This window comes from Haematobia irritans, chromosome 5, assembly GCF_050003625.1.
Source record: "Haematobia irritans isolate KBUSLIRL chromosome 5, ASM5000362v1, whole genome shotgun sequence".
NCBI lineage: Eukaryota > Metazoa > Arthropoda > Insecta > Diptera > Muscidae > Haematobia > Haematobia irritans.
The window spans coordinates 181196-207497 of NC_134401.1; the positions used below are offsets into that span (position 1 = coordinate 181196).

General features: G+C 34.0%; 3 protein-coding genes across 4 annotated transcripts; 2 read left to right on the forward strand and 1 right to left on the reverse strand.

The window, feature by feature from the left end:
• Positions 1-5188: 5188 nt before the first annotated feature.
• On the forward strand, positions 5189-16343 carry LOC142241712 (uncharacterized). Of its 2 annotated transcripts, none has more exons than XM_075313495.1 (10): positions 5189-5458; positions 10824-11477; positions 11544-12434; positions 12490-12860; positions 12927-13055; positions 14141-14312; positions 14984-15666; positions 15729-15867; positions 15926-15996; positions 16064-16343. In XM_075313495.1, exons 1-10 carry the CDS (start codon positions 5329-5331, stop codon positions 16166-16168), a joined length of 3345 nt encoding a protein of 1114 aa, XP_075169610.1. In that variant the 5' UTR covers positions 5189-5328; the 3' UTR covers positions 16169-16343. The 2 variants fall into 2 exon arrangements, with proteins under 2 accessions (XP_075169610.1, XP_075169611.1); XM_075313496.1 differs by having other exon boundaries at positions 10842-11477.
• A 2204-nt stretch (positions 16344-18547) lies between these two features.
• On the forward strand, positions 18548-19551 carry Snap29 (Synaptosomal-associated protein 29kDa). The gene has a single exon (XM_075309169.1). The coding sequence runs from the start codon at positions 18666-18668 to the stop codon at positions 19512-19514; it is 849 nt and encodes a 282-aa protein (XP_075165284.1). The 5' UTR covers positions 18548-18665; the 3' UTR covers positions 19515-19551.
• Positions 19552-21347: 1796 nt separating this feature from the next.
• Positions 21348-22886, reverse strand: Hsdl2 (Hydroxysteroid dehydrogenase like 2). Its single transcript, XM_075309170.1, has 2 exons — positions 22512-22886; positions 21348-22453 (listed from the first exon to the last, which is right to left on the reverse strand). Exons 1-2 carry the CDS (start codon positions 22869-22871, stop codon positions 21485-21487), a joined length of 1329 nt encoding a protein of 442 aa, XP_075165285.1. The 5' UTR covers positions 22872-22886; the 3' UTR covers positions 21348-21484.
• Positions 22887-26302: the final 3416 nt, after the last annotated feature.

Sequence of the window (26302 nt, forward strand, 5' to 3'; positions counted from 1 at the left end):
CTTTGCTGCATATACTGAATTTTACCGAATACATTTTTCTTGTTTAGTTTTCTTGCTTTTGTGTCGTTATCATTGAAAATTTACTCAGCTGGCAAAAAAATTGGGGAATTAGAGGGTTAAGTTCGAGTTTAGCCGCTAAAGTGAAAACTAAATCAGTAAAAAACAAGTAAGGAAAGTCTAAAGTCGGGCGGGGCCGACTATATTATACCCTTCACCACTTTGTAAGTCCACATTTTCGATACCATATCAAATCCGTCCAATGTGTTGGTTGCTATATGAATCCATACACATATATTCTGTATATCTGAGCAGATCTGTACAGAGTTCTGCAATACTTATAGATTTTACATTTAAGTCGGCTAATGCGCTGAGGTGGAACACAATGTTAGTAAAAAAATATAGGAAACATTTAAATATGAACCAATTTTGAGGCAACTTCGCAAAAGTGTATTTATGATTTATCGGTCGATAGATGTGTAATAGAGTAATAGGAAAATTTGAGTAATTTTGATAAGTTTTCGACTTGGCAGTGGCGATTTGATAAAGAAAATGTAGGTATTTCGGCCAGTTTTGCCTAAATAGGAAAAACATATATATGGAATCTATATCGAAATCTGAACCGATTGCAATCAAATTTCACATGCATAGTTACTATGTTGAATCTACTCCCTGTGCAAAATTTCACGTAAATCGGATAACAACTTTGACCTCTGTGGTCATATGACGGAAAATCGGGCGAAAGATATATATGGGAGCTATATTAAAATCTGAACCGATTTCAACCAAAATAAACACGCATATGCAGAACCTTAATTCTACTGCCTGTGCAAAGTTTCAAGTTCAATTCTACTCCTTCTGCAAAATTTCACGTAAATCAGAGTAGCACGTTTGATATATATGGGAGCTACATCTAAATCTGAACCGACTTCAACTAAATTTTGCACAATTAACAATACTATAACACGTACTCCTTGTGCAAAATTTGAAGCAACTCAGGGCAAAACTCTGGCTTTTGGGGCCATATTTTTGGGGCCAAAATTTGAGTAATTTTGATAAGTTTTCGACTTGGCAGTGGCGATTTGATAAGGAAAATGTAGGTATTTCGGCCAGTTTTGCCTAAATAGGAAAAACATATATATGGAATCTATATCGAAATCTGAACCGATTGCAATCAAATTTCACATGCATAGTTACTATGTTGAATCTACTCCCTGTGCAAAATTTCACGTAAATCGGATAACAACTTTGACCTCTGTGGTCATATGACGGAAAATCGGGCGAAAGATATATATGGGAGCTATATTAAAATCTGAACCGATTTCAACCAAAATAAACACGCATATGCAGAACCTTAATTCTACTGCCTGTGCAAAGTTTCAAGTTCAATTCTACTCCTTCTGCAAAATTTCACGTAAATCAGAGTAGCACGTTTGATATATATGGGAGCTACATCTAAATCTGAACCGACTTCAACTAAATTTTGCACAATTAACAATACTATAACACGTACTCCTTGTGCAAAATTTCAAGCAACTCAGGGCAAAACTCTGGCTTTTGGGGCCATATAAGTCCAAATCGGTCGAAAGATATATATGGGAGCTATATCTAAATCTGAACCGATTTCCACTAAATTTTGCGCAATTAACAATACTATTAAACGTACTCGTTGTGCAAAATTTGAAGCAAATCAGGGCAAAACTCTAGCTTTTGGGGCCATATAAGTCCAAATCGGACGAAAGATATATATGGGAGCTATATCTAAATATGAACCGATTTAGCTGATATTTGGCATTCAGATGTACAAAATTTGAAGAACGTCGGTTCATAAATACGTGAATTATGATCAAATCGGTGATAACTATATATGGCAGCTATATCTAAATCTGAACCGATTTTTTCCAAAATCAATAGCGATTGTCTTCTACCCGAAGAAAGACGTTATGTCAAATTTGAAGACAATCGGACTTAAACTGCGACCTGTACTTTGTGCACAAAATTACATATACAGACAGACGGACAGACGGATATCGCTAAATCGACTCAGAATTTAATTCTAAGGCGATCGGTATACTAAAAGATGAGTCTATGACAATTATTTCTTGGCGTTACATACAAATGCACAAACGTATTATACGCTGTACCACAGTAGTGGTGAAGGGTATAAACATAAAATTATACATATTTGTTGCAAATTTTATTATAACTCGATGGTGAATTTCCCAAAGGAAATTTTCAAGTTTGTATTCTTTAAAATGGATTATTAAAAAAAAAGTAATGGTGAAAAAATGACGATTTTAGCGGCTAAAGGTGAGTACTATGTTCGAGTTTTTCACCAAAACACTAAATTAAAAGTGCAAAAATATATATGAAGACGATAACATTTTTATCAAGTCTCTGCAAATTATGGATGGAAAAGATCCAAGGAATTGACTGCAAATAATTTTATATTTCTAAATTAGTTAATTAAAAAAGTAACCGTGAAAACAAGCTGGTTTTCAGCTTGAAAACGGAACATAGTACTCAGCTTAAACTCGAACTTAATACCCATCTTAAAGGGTACAAAGTTGTATTAAAAGAGAAAAGTAATCGCAATTTTTCACGATTCCTTTTCTTTTATGATCCATTTTAAAGCTTATAAACTTTATAAAAATTAGATTTGAGCTATTCCCCATCAAGTTATATTAAAATTTGCATCAAATAGGTATAATTTTATACTTTTACTGATTTATTTTTGATTTTAGCGGATAAACTCGAACTTAGTACACGCTAATGGTGATTTCGATTGCTAAAATATATATGTTGCATATTTTACACCTTACCCCCATAAATCAAAAATTTTTGTTCGAATGGAAAATTCAGTGCAGCCTACCCAAAATGTGCACGCTCGATTGACGAGGTGTTACCCATCGCAAGAGCAAAAGTGCAACCCATTTTACACCGTAGCTGGTCTACGGTGCAGATGGTTACACTTTCAATCAGATGCTGAAGACGCTTTTATTCTTCGACCTAAATAATAGCGTTGTTGCAAATACAAAAGAAAGTGCGTGACGCGTGTATTGTGGTTTCTTCAACACAGCTGATTAATTTACCAAGAAGAAGCTATCAATTGTTTAGTGCCGCGACAACAAAATTCGATATTAAATATTTTTAATATAATAGCACAATGCAAATGCGTTTTTTTTTTTGGCCAACACCATTGTAGATGCGCTATTGGAGAGTAGTTCTTCTGACGACGATGAAGAAGTTACAGCATCGTTGCTTGGACGAAATGACCAACGGCGAGTTAAAAACTCTGTTGAGGATGTAATTAATTTGTACTCTGAAGTAGAAGTAAGATCAATACAAATATATAAAATCAAAAGTCGAAATTCCAATATCGAAATATTTCCGCCAAATTTCTTTTGTTTTGATTTTATATCAGTGTTGCACCGTTTTTATTCGTTTTCACACGCAAACGGTTTTGTCATTGCAGCACTCAACAAAGTTCGACTCCACTCAACAAAACAACAAAATCTGAAGCAACTTTCGTGAATGTGCGTGAATGGGACTAAAACAAATATCGGTTCGTGAATGTGGGTGAATAAAATTTCTCACGCTCACGAAAACAAATCAAGATTTAATTCTTTCAGATATGTTAACAGAATTTTATTTAGCTGTCGAACTATATTCTATTTATTATTGTTGTTATCTTTGCTCTTTCCCGGTTGGGAAATGTCGTGAGTCTCGTTAATTGTCGTGAATCGTGCGTGAGTCTTTAAAAAGAGTTCGTGCGTGAGTACTGATTTTCATTTCGTGAACGTGCGTGAGTGTTTACCAAACGTATTGTGCGTGAGCGTGCGTGAATAAACATTCCCAATAAACACAAACGTTTGAAAAATGCTAAATTTCAACAAATTTTCAAACATTTTTCCAAAGGATTAGGGTAATATTCAAGTTGAGAAATTGTTGAGAAAATCGCGTTCTCAACAAAAAACAGACATTACCCTCAACAGCGAAATTCAACACATTAGCAATAATATCTCAAGTATTATCCTCAAATTGAAATGCATCGCTACTCAATAATTTGTCAAACAATTTTCGATGCGAGTCAAATTCAAAATTAACATCGTTGCAAATACTTTTCAACCTAAATTTGTATGAATGATATCCCCACTTCAAATTGCCAAAATTCTATCAATTTTGTATAATTTATTCATTTTCATCAAAATAAAATATATAATAATACACTACACTACATAATACACTACAATACCAATTGATAAATAATAATCTTATTAAACATATCAACAAATAAGAACAAAAAAAAACAAACAACAAAACTTTAAATATCTTAAACATTATTAGTAAACACTTTTGCATTGATAATTCGATTTCCTTCCTTTTGGTTCCTTCCTTTTATTAACATGCGGGCAATTTGAAATTAGGAACGTACTGGACCGCGTGTTAGAATTGATTTCCAGCAGAAAGAATTCACAAAATATCCATTTTAAACTGATAATAGCATATGAATTAAACTGACTATGTGATGCACATTTTCATCCAGAAGTTGTTGATTTCAACAATTTGTTGTTTTTAACAATTTTAATTGGTTGCACTTGTAACGTTTCTGGAAACTTTTTCTTGTCGATAAGTCACTCATTTTTCATTGGTCAGCTTCTTATTGTTTGCAAGAATGTAGCATCCAAAGATTTTAGTTTTCTGCAAAGAGATTTAAATTTAATGACTTCTTAAAAGTGTTGATTTATTTTTCATATTGACGTACCAATTATTATAAACTATTTGAAGCAGTTCCAGTTAATTGTGCACCATTTTTTCATTGGTCAGCTTTTTAATGTTTTCAAGAACGTAGAATCCATAATTTTAGTTTTCTGCAAAGAGATATACTATTATATTTCAAGTCAAGTTGAATTTATGTTAAAAATTATATTTACCCTCAAACTGAAAAGTTGTTGCATTTGAAAAACGCTCATCCTGTGTTTATTGGGTTTTCTTCGTGAATGTGCGTGAGTGTGAATGAAATTTCATTTTCTTACGGCACGCTTACGTTGTGCAAATGTTGGGTAATCGTTTGTGCGGGCTGTCATATATTTATAGTCTTGACGGCGTCAATTTAGGGATCTCCCAATAAAGTACCATGTGTGGGCCGCCGTTGTACTAGTTTCAAGCGGGAAGGTAGAAAAATTTTCCCTCGCCTTCGAGTTCTGATTGTTTGTGAGCGTCGGTTTTCCTTTAGCAACGAAGAAGTGGTCAAATAGTTTTTTTTTCTTACCGCTGTTAAATTAATTGCATTAAATATATCGTGTATTTGTAAATTAATGCATATGCAGAATGGATTTAGCAAATCTGGACAAAATGAAGGTGGTCGATCTGCGCAATGAATTGCAGACGCGTGGCCTGGATTATAAAGGTGTCAAAGCTGTATTAATTGAGCGTTTAAGGGCACATTTGGAAGGAGGTGGTAAGTGTGTTCAAAGTGTAACAAAATCCTTTTCCAGTTTTGCTACAATTTCCCCAGACCCATGATATAAATTGTGGTTTCCATCATGTGCGATTAAATCTTCATTTTCTTTTCGGAGTGTAGTTGCCATATTGTTTTAGTTGTGAAATAGGTAAATGCATCCATGGAATATTTGCAGAGCAACCCCCGTCATGTTTAGAAATACAGACTTTTCCAATTTGATAGAATTTTGGGAAAGGCAACACACAAATAACAAATTTTTGTTTTGATAGTTACTAATTACTATTGTAAACAAACTACTAAGTTTTAAGACAGCGGTCCAGATTATTCTTTAAACGAATTTTCTTATATTGTACTACTACCAATGTTTAGAGTATGTGGCCACATATTATTTCATCACCAATATTTTAATAATTTTTGACAACTTCACGCACACTCACGACGGAGAAATCTTATTCACGCACGATATTTTTTTGGTAGGACTCACGCTCACGCACGTTCACGAAAAGAAAATTTGTACTCACGCACGAATACCTTTTAAATGTCGTGATTCACAAAAAATATCGCGACTCACGAAAAATGTCGTGACTCACGAATAATTTTATGAATAATTTACCTATAGAACCTGACTAAAAACATGAGTATGATTAAAGTCGAGAGCGTTATAAAACTCTTAATACCTAGGATGTCATTAAAATTATAAATGAATTCAACTCTTAAGCATCTTATGTTCGTAAGCGGGAAATCAACAATAACTGAAATAAACTCCTAGTACTTCTTTACGCTGACATTAATGCACGCTATGGAAAGAGAACCTAATTTTTATGTGAAAGCAGAATCGGGCTGTAATCATTTATATGGAACGAAAGCTAGCAAGCTGTGAAAACACACAATTTTTCTATAAAATTATTTATTAGTATGTATTGTTCACAAATAGTGATTTTCTCTGGATCTCATTATATGGATTTGAATTGAGTCCAGTACGGTTTCTGTTAGGGTAGAATCAATAAAACAATTTGTTTGTTATAAGTGTTCCCTGGTGTTCCTTTATCTACTAGTAATTACTGCCCAAAGGAAAACTGATCAACACCATGACCGGTGCAGGAGTAGTGCCGGCATGTATTTACCAGTCTCAGTTCTGGTCAAAACCTATTGAAGAGACCGATAACTTTAACATTCCCGACATGCTCTATAAGGGACAGTCATAATGAACGAAAACTACCATCCTTGCGAAAGACAAAATGCTGTTGATGTATAACAAATAAGACACATAAATTTTTCTATGAAAGAAAACTCAATGCGCTCTCTCAATATATTACAATAGTGTCGTATCGAACATAACTAAAATAACCTGATTTTTAGCACCTCTCAATCCTTAGTTTCAAGCAAGACATTAAACGATGTGCTTTCAATATTATTATTATTTTTTTAATTGAAATAAATTAATATTGAAATATTGTTCAAAAAGTGGCAAATGTAAACGAAGGGAAATTGCAATATGGCTATCCAAACTCAGAAGTTGTCTTGAACCTAATTAACTCTATTTTGACTACATCGATTTATCCGACCGCGTGGAAAATGGCTAGAGTTGTTCTGATTCCTATGTGGACTTGGAAACTTGAGGACCATCTCGATACTTCATACATTGTCTAAGTTATGTGTGTACTTGATTAAGGACCAAATTCTCTTTCGGTTTAGTCAGAGAATTGGTGGAAATCAACAGGAATTTCGTAAAACACGTAGCACGACATTGTTGCTTTTGCATCTGACGGACTCTATTCGTGATAATTTCAACTCTGGTAGGACTTGTCTCACTCGGTTTGACCAAGGCATTTATTTCGATTTGTTTCAATACCTTGATCGGAAAACATTGCAATAATTTTGAATTTTCTAGAAGTGTTAACACGCTGATTTCTTCCAAATGTTTTGGAGAATAATGTGAACTATGACGAAGGCAATGCTTTTTGGTTGTTAATCCATCAATATTAATGTTATGATTGGCCGAAATGTGGTTGAATTCGTCGATCAGTTAGGATGTTTGGAGTTTTGATTAACAGGCATTCGTGTTTTGGTCCTCACATTGACGCGGAGTATATTCGACTTTGCTGAGGATATATTCTTCCAATTTGCATTATTATAAAATAATAATGCTTTCCACTTGAAAATATTTAATTTTTTGTTCCTCATTCTGTTTAATGGTTATGATTTATTGGTATTGTTTAGGAAACAAACTCCTATATGAAAGATTCTGTATAAGGTTTAGATATAGCTGCCATATACCAGCAATAAATTGGTTCAAAGGCACAACTTTAAAAGCACGTCCAAAAATATCCTCCCAAAGATGTACTTTATTTTAACTACACAGGAAGTGCTTTTAATTCAATTTCTTTTTGTCTCAAATATGTTAAAAACAGATTACGAATTAATGCAATGGTACAAATTATAAAAATTTTTTCTAAAAATGCTAATCCAGTCTAGAAAATTTGCAAATTTTTGAAAATACTTGATGTCAAACGTTTCAGACAAGCATTCAAAGCATTAGAAATCATAAAAATACTACAAAAATTAATAATTAGGCAATATATTAAGAATTTTTTTTAATTCACATCCAAAACAATGAATTCGAATCACACCTTAAGAAGTGATGCAAATTCAGTGGAACGGCTATTCAAATGGTGACAAGTCCATATTGACGGATGACATTAGGCGGGCACTTGATAACCTCTATCAACCCATGTATTCTCACCGCTCTTGATTTGAGTAAAGTATTACTGCACAGAATCATATAGTTTCTTCGACAGATGACATAACTTCTCTTGGGTATCAAATTGACTCGAATTTGTATTTGCGCAGCATATTGCCCACATTTGTTCCATACAATGTTGTCTACGCAAATAAAATACATGTTGGCTCACTCGTTACTATAATGTACGGAGCTGAGGTATATACCGGCTCTAATAGGCCAAACATTCGATTGAATTTTCTTTTCACAATATTTTAAGGTATGTCTACGGTCGTAACTGCAGTCGTAATTATGTGTATTTCACACATCAATTCCTTGGTTGTACCTTTGAGCACTTCCTAAGTATAAGATGCCTTTGTTTTTTCTTTAGCATTATAAAACATGGTGAACCTCCAATCTTTTTATTTTCTGAGCTCTACTCGTCGTAATTATGTGTATTTCACACATCAATTCCTTGGTTGTACCTTTGGGCACTTCCTAAGTATAAGATGCCTTTGTTTTTTCTTTAGCATTAAAACATGGTGAACCTCCAATCTTTTTATTTTTTAAGCTCTACTCGTAATACTCAAATGAATAGATAGAAACATTCTCACACCTTGTTTTCTAAAGATCATTCATAATTCGTTTATCCAGATTATGGAATGCAATTCCCTCCAATTATAAGAACTTTTCGGTAAGTTTAGGCGCTTTAAAACTTAAAATAATTTAGTATTTTAATTACGACAATTAACTTTGCCTTTGCATCATTACTGATAATAACTCATAATGCGGTGTTGTTTTTTTTTTGTGTTTAGGGAAAGAAATGCGCGTAGTTTATCAGCTATTGAAAATATCGCATTATTTTATGAATTATTATTTTTTTGCGTATTTGTTAATTTAGTTTTGCTGTACTTTATTTCAAAACTATCAATATATGGTCCAACAGGGCTTAATTGATTAAATAATAATTGAATTGCATTTTGCACCACTTTCGGATCCAAAAAGAACATTTTCAGTAATCTTTTTAGCGACGCTTTTTCTGCTGTGTATATTTACTTTTTTATTTATTTCAACTTTTTAGTAACATAGCCTCACGGAGGCCATATTCGTCACAAAAGGTAGGATAGGTTAAACTTCAAATATTTCTTAAAAACTAATAATAATAATTAATAATCAAATAAATATATTACAATATCTACAACGTACCTCTCAAGGCAGATTTAGTAAGGTAGTTTTAGTATTACAAAAACAAAAATGTCAGTCGCCATATTGAAACTTTGATTGTCAGTCAAATTGAATTAAATTTCTCACTTGTTGAACAATATGTTCAACAAGTTGGAAATTTAAAATAGAGAAAATCTGGAAATGATCGATGTATGCTTCGAAATATGATAGGTCTACAAGAATAATTGAAGTAATTATTACCATCAATTATGAGGATAATTTATTTCGATACTTTTCTGTCATAAATTTAAAGCAAATTGAAAATTTTTTGTATAAAACAATTTTATTTTGAATTTTTATTTTTATTTGTCACAATTGTCTATTAAACATTGGCGTAGCTAGCAACATTTTCGTAGGGGGTAAAAGCTACGATGTGTGCTCATTGTGAAGATACCTCAAAAAGAGAACAAATAAATTCTTATAGATGGGAAGAAACCATAATATTTAATTCAATGATATATAATCATGATTTGAAGAAATACTGAATGGTATTTGGTAGGGGGAGATGAAAAACCCATAAAACCCCTTTAGCTACGCCTATGCCATTAAGCAGATACCGACAATCAAAGTTCTGCTCAAATGAAAAAATTGTAATCATCTGATAGCTTGAAACCATGACACAATGATTGTAAGGTAGCCTCTGTATAACAAAAATAACAACAAAAACATAAAAGCAGCTCATCATAACGTCAAACTAAATGTCGGTAAAAAGTAAATAAACAAATACAAAAATGTTTGTTTTGATTTTGTGTTGCTCATGAGAAATGTTTATACCCTGCGCCACACTGTGGAACAGGGTATTATAAGTTAGTTTTTTTTTTTTGTTTTTGGAATAGAAAAAAATTTACCATTTTCACCATTTACCCGCTTGTTACACAGACAACACTTTCGCATTTTCCGTTTCATTTCCGAATTTGAAATACAATTGAAATTTAAGACGTTAATTCCAACAACATAATTTAAAAATGTCAACAATATTTTTGACATTATGATGAGCCGTTCAAAGTCACCTGACGGAATAAGGCTACCTTATAATCATTGTATCATGCTTGAAACTACCTTCCTAAATATACCTTGGTACCTCTATTGCCTACTGACAAATCAATTTAATGTCAAACAATACAATGAGATAGTTAATGTAGACTATATGCCATGTTAAATGTGTGCAATTTCCTGCCGAAAACTACGATGGGAAAGCTCCCGACCAACTTTCATTTAAACCAAAAAACATCCCGGTGAAGAAAAAAAAACAAAATTAAATGAGCCTAATTAAACTCATTTTACATGTGCTTAACGGGACTATTTCAATTAAATCGCTTACTACTACGATTGTCGAACTATTATAAAATTCAATATATAGAAAATAACGTTTTTAATCATTTACCTGTGCAACAAAATAAAAACAGAAATATATGATAGTATACATAATTTTTACAGATGTACCCCCCTCCCCCGGCACTCCTGGTCGTCGAAGTAGACGCACAAGGTCAATGACAAGATCTCCTTCTCCCTCACCGGTTAAGAAGGAGAGTGAAGTACTTGAGACCTTGGAGGAGGAAGAATTCCCGGAAGGAAAACATGATAAAGTGCCAGATGAATATATTTCCGAAACAAAGGCAGAAATATCTAATGAAGAAAAGTTAGAAGAAAAGCCATTGGGAACATCTGAACATGATACTCTTGGCGCACCTACAAATGGTTCCAACATGGCTGACCAACAATCTGAAGAACAAAAGCAATGCATTGTCGAAGCTGAAAAGGATGCTAGCAAGGATGACGAAACTGAAAGACGGGAGATCCAGGAGGAGCATAAAATGGACGCCGCAGAAGACGTTGCTGATGCCCCGAATGACATTAGGGAATCTTCCTTAAAAAACAATGAATCAATTGGTTCTCGTTCCCGATCTCGATCTCGATCTCGCTCAAAATCCAAATCACCTTCACCTTGTAGGTCCCGCTCTCCAAAACGACGCAGCAGCGGAACTAAAGCAGCCAGTCCTAAAGCTGTAGAGGATACATCTACACCCGAAGACGAACCGACAATTGAAGATAAGCAATTTGGATTAAGTTGGTGTATGTTATTTATACTAAATATATGGCGGACATAATGCAAAAGTACTGTTTTTTTTTATATTTTAGACGATTCGGATTTACATCTTCGTATCGATCCGGTTACATTTACATCTGCTAAACCTATGAACCACGACGTATACTCATTAATATGGTCTGGAGCTCGCGCAAATTATGGCGTAAGAGAAGGCAAAGTTTGCTTCGAAGTTCGTTTGTCAGAAGAATCAAGCATTGGGCGGGAAAATGCTTTTCGAGATGAGCCGTATACTAAAGGTTTTCGTGTTGGATTTTCAATTCCAAATTCTTCTCTTTTGCTCGGCGAGTCAGAAAATTCATTTGCATATTGTGAGACAGGACGGAAAGCTACAAATGGACAGTTTTCAGATTTCGGAAAATCCTACCAGTTAGATGATGTTGTTGGTTGCTACTTAGATTTGGAAAGTTCACCCTGTACTATTAAGTATACTCTAAATGGTGAAGATTTGGGCATCGCTTTTGAGTTTAATAAAAGTATCTTGGGAGATGAAATGGCATTATTTCCCCACATTTTGACTAAAGGCTATGAGTATCAAGTCAATTTTGCCGACAATGATAACCTTCTGGTAAATATGGAACGCAAGGTACGCAAAAGACGTAAACCAAAGAAAATTTGCGATAACAAAGATGTAGAAAAAGCAGAAAATAATAAAGTTGAAGAAAAATCTAACAAAGATGACAAGAACACAGAAGATCAGAATAAGGAAGCAACAACTGACTGTGGTGCTAAGGACGAAGAGGCAAAGAGTGGCGATGGTAAAGAGTCAAACAATGAAAACCTTCAAGAACGCGATACCGACAATAAGCAGACATTACCAAAAGGAGATAGTAGTGATGATTGCAAAGCTAAGGAAATGTCCGAAGACGATGTGGAAATGGCACAAGACACAGAAAAAATAACGGTTTCTGAAAATAAAAAAGAAGGTAAATATATCTTGATGTCTGAGCGTAGAATTGAAATAATCTTCTACTACACTAGGTGAAGAGATAAATATCACCAAAGATGAAAAGAAGAACGAAGATAAGTCTAAAGAGGATGACTGTGGACCATCCCCAACGAAACGCCAGAAGATGGAAGCAGTTGACGAAGAAGATGAATACGAAGAAATACATCCAGTACCCCGTGAAGTTATGTCTCTATTAAGCAATTACGAATTGATTGCTTTGATTCCTGAAGAAATGTATATGTCAGGTCCACAAAGACCAGATAGTAGGAAGGATTGTGAAGTAATACTAATGGTTGGTTTACCGGGTGCTGGTAAAACAACATGGGTTTTAAACCATATAAAAGAGAATCCCGATAAGCGATACTATGTAATTGGATCGGATTCGCTAATTTCCAAAATGACGGTACGTTACATCACAATCTACAAATGAATTAATATCTTTTTTTAACTCGTATCTCTTTTTCTAAAGGTTGACGGCGAACCCCGAAAATCAGTGCACAAAGGACGATTTGATCGGATTTATGAGCTTTGTTTCAATGTTCTGACTTCGTTGGAGGATATTGCAGTAAAACGTCGCCGAAATTTTATTCTTGATCAGGTAAAAATAAATGAAAATAATTTTTAATATGTAAAATATGGGAACCGGCATCTATATTATCGTTCATTTCAATTGTAGTTGGGAGTTCTAAATACAAAATAGTTCCATATTGTAGCATTATGTGATTGGAAATCATATTCCAAAATGTTTTTTTTTTCTACACAATTATGTTCTATATTTGGTAGTGGAATATATAAAAGGTTTGAAACATTATGTGTGTACACTGCAAATGTAAGAACTATAACCAGTGGTTTTTTGTCATCCTGTAGTAACACCCTTGGAGTAGCCGTGGCAGTGTTGTTTTTAATTTTTGAATACACTTCAACACTTCATATTTATGATAACAATAATTATCCATTTATTGTACATAGAAATAACTTCCAACTCAATTGAAGCGAACGATAGACAAACATATAGAGACATGGATTGTTGGATTGAATGAGAGATTATCCATTAGGAGATCTCCAGAGAATCTATTAATATCATTGTATCTATATGTGTGAAATGCCAAGTTAGGAAATATACGCAAATAGTAACTATTTTTGTACGAGTACATTAACAAAAGTAGACGTAAATGTGACGAGTCCAAACAGCCAAAGAAGCTGCAACACAAAGGTAAGCTTTATAGTTTAAGATTGTCGAAAACAATGCCGTAAGTACAAAATCAGCTTTAGATTCGATGTATGCATATGTAGGACGAGCGGCAGAGCAGCCAATGTAAGTAATGTACTGTTCAAAATGAAAATCGATAATCAAAAATGCGTTTATATTGGTGCACACACAAATTAAAAAAAAGGTACGTCTAGACTACAGTATGGTAATATATAATGGGATATGACGTTGTTGCGTTTAGAAATAATGCCTCTGAAAAACATACAATGATACAAAAATGAAAGTGGCGTGTAACTACATACTTATATAATGAATCAAAAATATAAACCCAGCACTTACTTATATATGCAACGAAATCCATAACGTTGCCTTTGCTACTTTTTTATTTGAAAAACAATACAACCTGATATCAACCAAAACATGCAAATGACCAATGAATACAATTCCGTACATGAAATTCGAAATCATTAAAGGGGAATGTGTATGCCTCCGTTCAACGGCGTAAAATGAAAGGTTTTGGAGATTTTAAACGTAAAGCTGTTGTTTGTATACCCCCCGAGGATGAATTGAAACGTCGACGAGATGAAAAGAAGGAAAAGGGACATGCATACGCAATGAGAGAGTCAACGTTACACAGTTTCCAAGGTAAATATATTGTTGGAAGCTACCAACATTAAAAACTCCAACTAACTATACAACAGATTTCAACAAAACAAAGAAAATAAATTTGATTGTCTAAATACCTAGGTATATTGTTAACAAAGTAAAAGCATTTTATTTAATATATATGTTAATTTATAAGTAGAAACTGGCTGCCTTTGGCATAAAGCACAACCATACGATCTCAATTCTATAAATTTTCGTACATTTTTTTTTATAACAATACAATTAATTGTTCAAACTCCTTTCCTATACAGGATTTTACCAAGTACCAGGCTCATAAAACTTGTCGAAAATATCCTTAAATAAAACGGCGCCAGCTAACAACTGCTTCCACTCGTTACATTTGATTGTAAAGTGAAAAAGTCAATTAATTAAACGCGTGCCATTTAATGTTACCTTTTCAAGTCTAATGCCCTAATCACTTTCAAGCAAATCGACGGGTTTTGAGACAATTCTTTTTATCTACGACAACCGTTAAAATATGATAGCCAAAAAAATAAATAAATAAATCTGTCAAATCAACGGAAATGTTTCCCATTTCCATAATTCGTTGATTTCAATGACATTTACAATAAAAACGAATTGCCAAATACAATTTTAATTTTCTCGCAAATCATGGAAAACTTATTTTTCATGTGACTTTTATATTTCAGCTAATTTTACACTCCCATCCCTAGAATTTGGTTGGTTTGATGAAATAATATTTACCGACTTGAGTGGTGATGAGGCTAAGGAGGAAGTTAAGAAATACAATGAAAAGGGGAAAAAGGCATCCAAACGAGACAAGCGTGAACGTCGTGATAATTATGGCAATGATAATCGCCGTCGGTATGATGATCGTAGACGGTATGATAATCGCTGGAATGATAGACGTACTGGCGGCGGTGGTGGTAGCGGCGGTGGTAATAAAGGATATGGTGGAGGTTATGACCAACGGCGATATAGTAGCGGTGGACAAAATTGGGTGCAAAACAGTAGAAATCGATACGATTCAAATTGGATGCACAACAATCGAAACCGATACGATGACCGCAATAGTAATCGGTACAGCACGGGAGGCAATCGTTACGATTCATATGGAGGTGGAGGAGGATCACGTGACTATCGAAGTGGTGGTGACAATAGAGACTACAGAGATCGAAATAGAGGTGCAGGTGGAGGAACTCGGCGTGATAGTTACCGCTCCGGAGGTAGTACGAATCAACGGGATTTTCGGGATGGCCACCGCGGCGAAGATAGTCGCGGTGGCTCAAATAAGGGCGGATCTTCCTCTAATTTCAAGAGTACGCCAAGTGGAAGCAATTCATCGTCTTACGATAAGTACAACAAAAACAATGTATGTCGCAAAAAAGTGCATAATTTCCCCAAAACTCATTCCAGCGAATTGTCTTATTTCAGTCAAACTCCAGTCAAGCTTCATCAAAATACAACACTTACCAGCCGCAGCAACAAACTCAACCCCACGGGTGGCAACAATACAATGTGCAGCAATCAGGAACGTCCGGGCAACCTCAGTATTGGAATTATGATATGCAAGGTAAAGATCCAAGACAGAAAACTATAAATTCGTTATTAATTGTATCTTTTTTAAATAGGTTATGGAGATAATCAACAGTGGCAGACAATGGATCCCCAACAGCAGCAACAGTGGATGTCTTGGTGGCAGGTAATTGAAGATTTTGTTTTTTTTTTTTTACTTTCTTTGATGTACCTTTTTAATTTTTTTATTCCAGCAACAGGGTAATTCAAGTAATGCAACAGCAACAGACGCCAATCAATACTGGTCACAGTATTGCTATACTACACCTGAAACATCTGCGGATGGAAACAAGAAGTAATAAATTCAGCCATCCCAATCCATATGTTAATAAAAACATTGCAGTACAATATTCTATATATTTCAAAATAAATTCCCAAATCGATCTTCAAACAAAAAAAAAATCGGATAAATTCCAAATCTATGCAATTAGTTTTAGCTACTCAAAAGTAGGATTACGGCTTAAGTTATTGATATTTTTTAAATCCATACTTAGATTTTTCTATGTTTTTCCATTCTTTCAAATGTTCTTTTGCTGAAACATCTCTTTGTTATCAACATTATTTTAAAAAAAATATCCTATTAATTTTGCTGATTTCCAATAAATGGGACTAAATAAAACACGAAAACAGCGTTTTGTTTGCTGGGTCCACTTTTTTATTTTTGAGTGCAGTTGCCTCCATCTCATGGAAATAGTAAATGCTGAACGTCGCCATTATCATTAACTCATTAAAATTCGTAATTAAATTGTTTTTGTCCAATAAATATGTCATTGAATGCAGTCGGATTCTATTTTCAAGCCATATTAAAAATAAGTTGACTTAGAGGGCACGAAGCCCGTGTATAGACAATGAAATTGCAATACAATATGCTTTGACTCGGGAAAAATCATATAAATCGCTATACTTAGACCCCATAAAACTAGAAATAGATCACAGGGTAACTTAAGTATTTCTAACAAAAGATTTTTTATCTAAAAACTAGTAAAATCTAATTACAAATTAAAATATAAAATGCAGAATTCTCCGCTAAACAAGATTGCAGATAAAATTGTTTTATTCATTATGAGTAGTTCATCTAAGTTAATCCATAGTAGGAACTAACCCCAATAAACACAAGCACTCGATATTCAATGCACTTTATAAGTTTTCCTCTCATTAAATACACGAAGAGCATTTTCCAAATGTTCTCTCCAACGTTCTGGAGGAAATCAAATTATCCATGTAAAAATAATGTTTGAGATATTTAAAGTTATTCATATTTTAATTATTGATATTAATTATATTTTGATTAGTATTATAGAGTATGCCAACTTTCGCATATTTTTGTATATATTGTCTTTGATTAAAAAATATTCGCATCAGTGTTAATTTTTCATTTGTCTCATCGAAAACTGATAAATTATTGAGTAGCAATTAGGGCTATCACCCGGGAAAAATCCCGGAATTTTCGGGATTCCCGAAAAATTAATTCAATTTTTTTTTAATTGGTGGCTTTTTTGCATTATTTATAATTTGGACTCTTCATTCAGTGCAAACGACCCTTAGATTTTAATCAAAATCCTTAAAATGTTTTGCTGAGTAAGATAGCGATATGAAATTGGGTTTTAATTTATTTTTGTCATAATTTATGGATTTTCGGTATTCCCGAAAAATTAATTCCATTTTTTTTAATTGGTGGCTTTTTTGCATTATTTATAATTTGGACTCTTCATTCAGTGCAAACGACCCTTAGATTTTAATCAAAATCCTTAAAATGTTTTGCTGAGTAAGATAGCGATATGAAATTGGGTTTTAATTTATTTTTGTCATAATTTATGTTTTTCTTTTCATCATATTGTTCAGTTGGACTAAAGGTTGAGTTACATATCATGCGTTGATGGAAGGGTTGATGTTTTCAGTTTGAAGCACTCGAACAAAACTGTTGTTTTCAAAGAGAAAATTTAACTCTTCAATCAACTGACGTATTAACGCATGGTATGTAACCCAACCTTAAGTGTTCGTTAAGTATGATAGCATTTTAATTGGTTTTTAATTAACTCTTATGTTCTTTCGTTATTTTTTGTTAATAAAATTGAATTAAACTAAATTGGTTTAATGTACAACAATTTTTGGCGCTGTAGATGGTTATTACATAAAATATTTAAAGAATCCCGAAAACATCCCAGAAAATCCCGGGATTCTAAATTTTAAAATCCCGAATCCCGGGATTTATAAATATCGATCATGAATGACAGCCCTAGTAGCAATGCATTTCAATTTGATGAAACTGAAATGGTTGAAAAATTGTTGCTAATGTATTGAATTCTACTGTTGAGGGTAATGTCTGTTGTTTGTAGGGATCGCGATTCTATCAACTTGAATTTAGGCCTTTGAAAATGTTTGAAAGCGTGTTGAATATAAGCATTCCTCTAGTGCTTTATGCTAAACTATTGAATTCTACTGTTTTTTCTTTTTTTTAACTTGAACATTATTATGAAAGTTATTCAAAATGGAATCACGTGATGTGGTACGGATTTTTGTGCCGTCAAACTCAAATACTTTGACGGTTTATTGGCTTTTAAGAAATGCCATTATTGTTTTGGCATTTTTTGTACAGAATTGCTTTGACTCTCAGTGCCACCTATAGGATTGATTTATTGAGTGAGTATCTGTCATTGAAGAGAGCAAAGCTTTATCTTGTTCTAAGTAATCTTTGTGATTTGAACACAATAAGAAATGCGACATTTTGCCAAACAAAGGGGCGTACAAGAACAAATAGTAAAAATTAGTTAATTGTACTAGGAAGTGTTTCCAAATATGAGTGACAAATACTTGCAACCAGTCAACAATCACTTTGCATTCGATTCCAAGCTTGAAGATATGGATGATAATGAATTCTTGAACAGTTCGTTTCGTTCCAATAATAATCGCAGCGGAGAAAATGCGACAGGAAATTCCATTCGATTTCCTGCGAATGGAAGCGAACGAAATTGCCTCGAAAAAGATGAAATGGAAAAGCAACAAATTTTCGCACAGAAGCGTCGTGAAATCGAATCACGCACTTTAGAATCAACACAGAGGTCACTATCATTGTTGCATGATAGTGAGCAAGTTGGTACTTCGACTGCTGTTGAATTGGCGAAACAACGAGAACAACTGGAGAGGACGAACAAAAATTTGGACGATATTAATGCTTCCCTCAGATACTCTCAAAAACATTTGAATGGAATAAAAAGCGTATTTGGAAGTATACGAAATTATTTTTCCGGAAGCCGAGAGCCAACAAATGTACCTACCGAAAGGAAACTTTCAATAGATAACAAACCATCCTACACGACAGAACACGGTAAAACCATAGAGGTCAGCCCAGATTCCAAATCAACTGTGAAATATGAGCAACATCCTATTTCTCGCTTACGTGACGATATTGTAGGACAGCAAAGCTCGAACGTTGCACGAAATAATCCATTTGAAAATCAGTTGGAGTCAAATTTGAATGATATGTGTGACAACTTGTCACGTCTAAAAAATCTAGCCAGTGAGCTTGGATCGGAAATAGAATACCAGAACGAAATGCTTGATAATATGAATGATAAAATTGAAGATGTTGATATTAAAATATCAAAGCAAAATAAGGACATTGCTAAACTACTGGGTAAAAAATAATATGTCCCAATGCAATAAAGTTTAAGATATAAAATAAGTGCATCATTTCGATAGAATGGAATTCAGAGCTTAAATGCAAGTAAAAACAAGTAAGTAAAGTCTAAAGTCGGGCGGGGCCGACTATATTATACCCTTCACCTCCATGTAGACCAACATTTGTGTTACCATCTCAACTACTTCAAATTTGCTGGGAAGGCTATATAAAGGTCTGCATTTCCAGATACAAATACTTATAATGCAGACAATTTTTTGTACTTCTACAAAATCTCTAGAATTAAAATTGAAATCGGTTAACGCCCTGGAATGAAACACAATGTTAATAAAAAACAAGTGTGGGTTGTGATATGTTATTTGGTCAAGTCAGGCGACTTGGAGCCATATTTAAAACTCAACCGTTCTGTGGAAAGTCTGGCATTACAGTGTACAGGATATGACTAAGATATGGGGAAATCATCACAGAATTTTGTGTAAAGTGTGGGAATTTGGCCATATTTGTATAAACCGGAAGAACGAATATATGGAGGCTTTATCTAATTCTCAACCAAATTAGATCAAACTTGACACACTTAAATATCATATTAAATATATTCTCCGTGGAAACTATGCAGTCAATTGGAGGAAAATCCCATTGAAAATGGGTCTAAAATATGAGATAGTCTACCATATTCTCCCAACTCTGGTGTACATATATATGGGAGCTATATATAATCTGAACCGATTTCGACTAATTTTGACATGCATAATTAGAATAATAATTCTGCTATCTCTGCAAAATTTCACGTAAATGGGAGTATAACTCTGGCCCCTGTGGTCATTTGAGTGTAAATCGGGCGAAAGATATATATGGGAGCTATATCTAAATCTGAACCGATTTCAACCAAATTTGGCACACTTACCGATACTGTTATACGTACTCCTTGTGCAAAAGTTGAAGCAAACCATGGCTTTTGAGGCCATATAAGTCCAAATCGGGCGAAAGATATATATAGGAGCTATATCTAAATCTGAACCGATTTCAACCAAATTTAGTACACTTACCGATACTATTAAAAGTACTCCTTGTGCAACATTTGAACCAAATCACCGCAAAACTCTGGCTTTTGAGGCCATATAAGTTCAAATCGGACGAAAGATATATATGGGAGCTATATCTAAATCTGAACCAATTTCAACCAAATTTGGTACACTTACCGATACTATTACACGTACTCCTTGTGCAAAATTTGAACTAAATCACGGCAAAACTTTAGCTTTCGAGGCCATATAAGTGCAAATCGGACGAAAGATATGTATGGGAGCTATATCTAAATCTGATTCAATTTCAATCAAATTTACCAAGCATAGGTAGAAAGTCAATTCTACTTTTTATGCAAAATTTCACGTAAATCGGTAGTAAACTGTGGCCTCCGTGGTCATAAAATATTCGGTTGTACTGAATTTGAAGAACATCGGTTGATAAACACGCCAATTATGACCAGATCGTGGATAAATATATATGGCAGCTATATCTAAATCTGAACCGATTTTTCCAAAATCAATAGCGATTGTGTTTGTCCCAAAAACGACCCTGTGCCAAATTTGAGGACGATCGGACTTAAACTGCGACCTATACTTTGCGCACAAAAATACATGGACAGACGGACATCGCTAAATCGACTTAGAATTTAATTCTAATACGATTGGTATACTAAACGATGGGCCTCACACGCTTCCTTCTTGGTGTTACATACAAATGCACAAACTTATTATACCCTGTACCACAGTAGTGGTCGTGTTTAATATATAATTTCATAGTAACAGTTTTCCATACCAAAAAATTTATATTAACAGATGTAATTTTATAAAACAAATATATTTGGCAATCACACTTCCTTATAATTTTTAAAAATGTATTGTAAAATTTATATGTATATAATTATATATATGTGTATTCCTTTTGTTTTTAAAGAAGCTAAGGACGATTTATTAAATTATAGCCTAGATTTTAATGATTTCATGAGCTTCTCTAATTTCATAGCCTTTTGTAAATCACCTGCAATTTTCAATTTTCCAGTCATAAATGCAGGAGCAGCTTTTAGTCTACCTTCAAACATGTCAACAAAATTGTTTGACTTCATCGTTAAAGTTGCATCCGGCTTTGTTGGAGCTGATCCTTGCCCGCAAGAACCAGATCCATTTTTCAAATCTAAAAACCATGTTCCCTTTTCGTCTCCAGTAATATTGAATTCATATACAGACTGTACTTTGGCGACAATTTCAGTCGATAAAAGTGTTTGTATCTTGTTAAAAAGTTGCGGAATATTGTTGTGGACGTCGGAACTGGTAAGCTTAGTTTCTATTTGATTTCCACTTTCTTCACTATCCAAAAAGAAATCTATCATTAATTTGTCCGCATTTTCAACATTACATGCATATTGCTTCAGGTCTGTGATGCCATTGGCGAGGAGGACTTCATCGTCGATTAGGAATCTACCTGTACCGCCTGTTCTAGGTTCTTTGATTAGAATTGCATAAGCGGCATCAGACATTATTTCAGTTTTTCGAGACCACTGTGAGCTGTCAGGTCCGGTTAACATTTCGATAGCAGCTGTTTGAATGGCCGTTCGAGGCCATAATGCATTGACTGCGATGCCCTTATCTCTAAATTCTTGAGCCATGCCTAAGACACACATCGACATTCCATATTTAGCCATTGTATAGGCAACATGTGGAGCAAACCATTTTGGATTTAAATTCAATGGTGGAGATATATTCAGAATGTGGGCGTGATTTGACTTCATTAAGTATGGGATACATTCTTTAGAAACTAAGAAAGTGCCCCTGGTATTTATTTGATGCATTAAATCAAACCGTTTCATAGGCGTTTCCAAGGTACCTGTTAAGGAAATTGCACTTGCATTGTTCACCAAAATGTCTATGCCGCCGAATTTAGCTACACCCTATATGAAGTGCAAAGTTTGTTAATAAATGAACAATTACTATAATGTGTAGTTTCACCTCTTGGATAGCAGCGCGAACTTGATTTTCATCACGGACATCAACAATACATGGATGTGCCTTGCCTCCAGCCTTCTCAATTTCTTCAGCAGCAGAAAAAATGGTTCCAGGCAATTTAGGATGTGGTTCGGCGGTTTTAGCTGCTACAATTATGTTAGCACCGTCGCGGGCAGCCTTAAGAGCAATACTCTTACCGATGCCTCTCGACGCACCTGTAATAAATAACGTCCTTCCAGCTAATTTTCCTGTATTGATCATGATCGATCTTAATAAATGTTTAAACTCTGAAATAAGTGAAAGTCCAAAGTACAGCTGCACTCTCAGATAAACAAGTTTCTTTCCCTGTCCATTGAATGTCATTTGTTACGTTTCAATTTGTGGTTGAACCGGGTTTTAACCGGCTCTATATTGAACGACAAATCCCAATAAACACAGGAAGAGCGTTTTTCAAATGCCACAAGTTTTCAGTTTGAGGGTAAATGTAGTTTTCAACATAAATTCAACTTGACTTGAAACAGCTCATCTTCAATACATCTTCAAATTGTTTGCGAATTACTTCCAATTTGCCAAATGTTGACGAAATCTTTGAAAAGGCGTGTTGAATTTTACTGTTGAGGGTAATGCGCCGTCCAGATTATAAGCTTATACGGACGACACTACCCTAAAATGCATTTTTAATTTGACTCGCATCGAAAATTGTTTGTGTTCGTGTCGCACATATCCCAAATGTTGGCTACACTATAAGTAATGCTTGAAGACCCATGCTCGAAGACATAATCGATATTGCTGCTTGTTTATGGGATCGATAACACATTTAGAAATCGCCGACAATTCGTATCGATTGGCCACACTGTAGATTCTTTTCCGTCCGAAAAAACTTATAATATGGACGGCGCATAATGCCTGTTTTTTGTTGGTTATTATCCTAATCCCAAAGCATATTAAAGAGGTAAAGTCATGCAATCAGGTGATTAATATCGACATTCATCTTGTCAAAGGCTTTGTTTACGTTTAGTAGGTTTGTTTACATTCTTTGTGTACATAAATATTACAATACAAGAACACTACACATACAAAAAATGTCAACTTAAGTGACCTGCCATTTTAGTTTGACTTTCTAAATATCATGGGGTGTACACACGTTTGCTCGTGACTTTACCTTTAATTAATATGCCTTGTCCTAATCCTTTTAAAACCGATTATTTACTCATCGCCGATAAGTCGTGTCGATCTGACACACTGTAAGATTCTTTACAAACACCGACATTCCGTCCGGAATAACTGATTGTCTATAATGCACTTTACAGATTATCGATCCCATAAACATGCAGCAGTATCGATTATGCCTTCGGACTTAACTTTTATTGTGACCAATATATGAGATATGTTCGACACGAGCACTGTCGTCCGAAATAACTGATAGTCTGTAAAGCGCATTAGAGAAATTTTTCTCATGACTGCCACCTACTGACGCAGTTTCGCTCTATTATCTTTTTATTCTCTCTGGTAACATTAATATTTAGAACTATTGTTGTCTTGTTCTAATAAAATAAGAATATGAATATCAGGGCTGTCATCTTAAAATATAGAATCCCGAAATGTTCGGGATTCTTTAAAGATTTTAAGTAATAACAATCTATAGCGCCAAAAATTATTGTACATTAAACCAATTTAGTTTAATTCAATTTTATTAACCAAATAGACAAAAACAACAAAGGAACATAAGAATAAATTAAAAAGCAATTTCCAACTGCTGTTTAGTTATAATTTTTTTAATTAACCAAAATGTTACTTCTTGGTAGATTCATTGGTTTTTGAGTATACCCATCGGCAAATCGTGCTGCTTAACTCAAGGTGTACCATAAATATTTATTAACTTAATTTGTCGGGTATGAAACCTAATGGCCGTTTGCACTGAATGAAGACTCAAATGTATTAATAAATAATGCTAAAAAAAGATAAATTTAACAAATTGCTTTTGTAATGCAGTTTAGTTATAATTTTTTTTTAATTAACCAAAATGTTACTTCCTGGTAGATTCATTGGTTTTTGAGTATACCCATCGGAAAATCGTGCTGTTTAACCGGTGTCGGTTTTAACACCCTATTTAACTCTCGTGATATCTATAAGACGAAACTTATAAAATAACGACAGATGAACATTTTTCGATTATTTTCGAACCATTTTTTTCTTGTTGTTTGAAAAAGAACCGATAAAAATTCTTTATCGACTATTGTATCGAACTTTGTAGTCAGGTGCACATTAGCAAAAAAATAGAAAAAATTCCAATTAGTTTTCCAGTACATATTTCCTAATACTGTTAGATTAGTGAACTGGTCGCATTAATGTAAACAGCAACTAAAAATATTAATAATAGAAATGTAATTTACTCACCTTTTTAATTCTGCCAAAATAATTATCCAATCGAAAATGATTGCAATATAAGAAATATTCAGTGTAGAAAAAAACATCCAAAAGCTTCTATCAATTTATATCATCCATAATTTTTTTCACATTTCAATATAAAATCTATGCACTCTTGCATAGAGGCAAACTTTGCAAATATAGGACATACAAAACACATTACATAACCGAGATGAATTATAACGAAAAATGACGACGGTAATGTAGAAGAAAAAACAACGATCTTACTTCGTATACATGAGAATAAACAAATTATGCACCGCGCATAAAAATGCAGCTAATATAAAAAATATTTAAAACTATTTAACTCAAAAAACCCCGACTTTGCATTGTAAATTTAAATACAAAGCTTCTTGATTAAAGAAAGGAAGCGGATATAATTCACTTTCAACTCAAATGGATAAAAACGGAAAGTCATTTAGTTTTTAGCTAATGTATAACAATATCCATTGCTACAAATTAAATGTCCACTTGAAAATGAGAGTCAGAATCCACAATTTTGCCGAGAACTTTATGGAGAGCAAAAGAGTAACAACCGTTAGCTTGCACATACACTAAGCCATTTGCGAAGAAATACACGACCGCATAAATCCAATAGAACAATATATACATGTAAATATAATACCACTTATAGATTACTATTAGACAGAATGAATAGTTTGATTTTTTTGCAAATAAATTCGTTCATTTTCGCATACTCATAAATAATTTGCAAGCACATAATGCACACAAAAAACTAAGCGAAAATGAGAGTGACCCGACAACCGTCCACACCGCACGAAAGTAAAAACCGAACTACTGGTTTCTGGAGTGGATGCACAAAATTAACCTGTTGGATGAAGAGAGGAAGTATAACCAACTCAGCTGGATAAAAAAAGGAAACTCTGTAGTTTTAGTAGTGATGCCAACTTCCGAAAGGCAAAAAGCGCCAAAAACTACTCTAGCCAGTTAAAATTCAATGTACTACTCTTAAAAAATGTATTATGCGCTTTACAGACTATTAGTTATTCCGGACGACAGTGCTCGTGTCGAACATATCCCATATATTGTGCACATTATAAGTTAAGTCCGAAGGCATAATCGATACTGCCGCATGTTTATGGGATCGATAACACATTTACCGATTATTTAGTCAACAAGTCGTATCGATCCGACACACTGTAAGATTCTTTACAAACACCGACATTCCGTCCGGAATAATTGAGATCTGTAAAGCGCTTTTGTCGCTTTTCAATGTCCAAAAGAAAAAATTCCAATTAGTTTTCCAGTATATATTTCCTAATACTGTTAGATATAGTGAACTGGTCGCATTAATGTAAACAGCAAGTAAAACATTAATAATTAATGTTTACATTAATGCGACCAGT

What these genes read in the sequence shown, in the direction of transcription:
- LOC142241712 (XM_075313495.1), top strand. Translation starts at nt 5,329, where the DNA reads ATGGATTTAGCAAATCTGGACAAAATGAAGGTGGTCGATCTGCGCAAT. An exon ending in TTCTGAAAATAAAAAAGAAG is followed by an intron (nt 12,435 to 12,489) that starts GTAAATATATCT and finishes CTACTACACTAG; the next exon opens with GTGAAGAGATAAATATCACC. An exon ending in TTGGAATTATGATATGCAAG is followed by an intron (nt 15,868 to 15,925) that starts GTAAAGATCCAA and finishes TTTTTTAAATAG; the next exon opens with GTTATGGAGATAATCAACAG.
- Snap29 (XM_075309169.1), top strand. Translation starts at nt 18,666, where the DNA reads ATGAGTGACAAATACTTGCAACCAGTCAACAATCACTTTGCATTCGAT.
- Hsdl2 (XM_075309170.1), bottom strand. Translation starts at nt 22,871, where the DNA reads ATGACATTCAATGGACAGGGAAAGAAACTTGTTTATCTGAGAGTGCAG. An exon ending in TTCGCGCTGCTATCCAAGAG is followed by an intron (nt 22,454 to 22,511) that starts GTGAAACTACAC and finishes CACTTCATATAG; the next exon opens with GGTGTAGCTAAATTCGGCGG.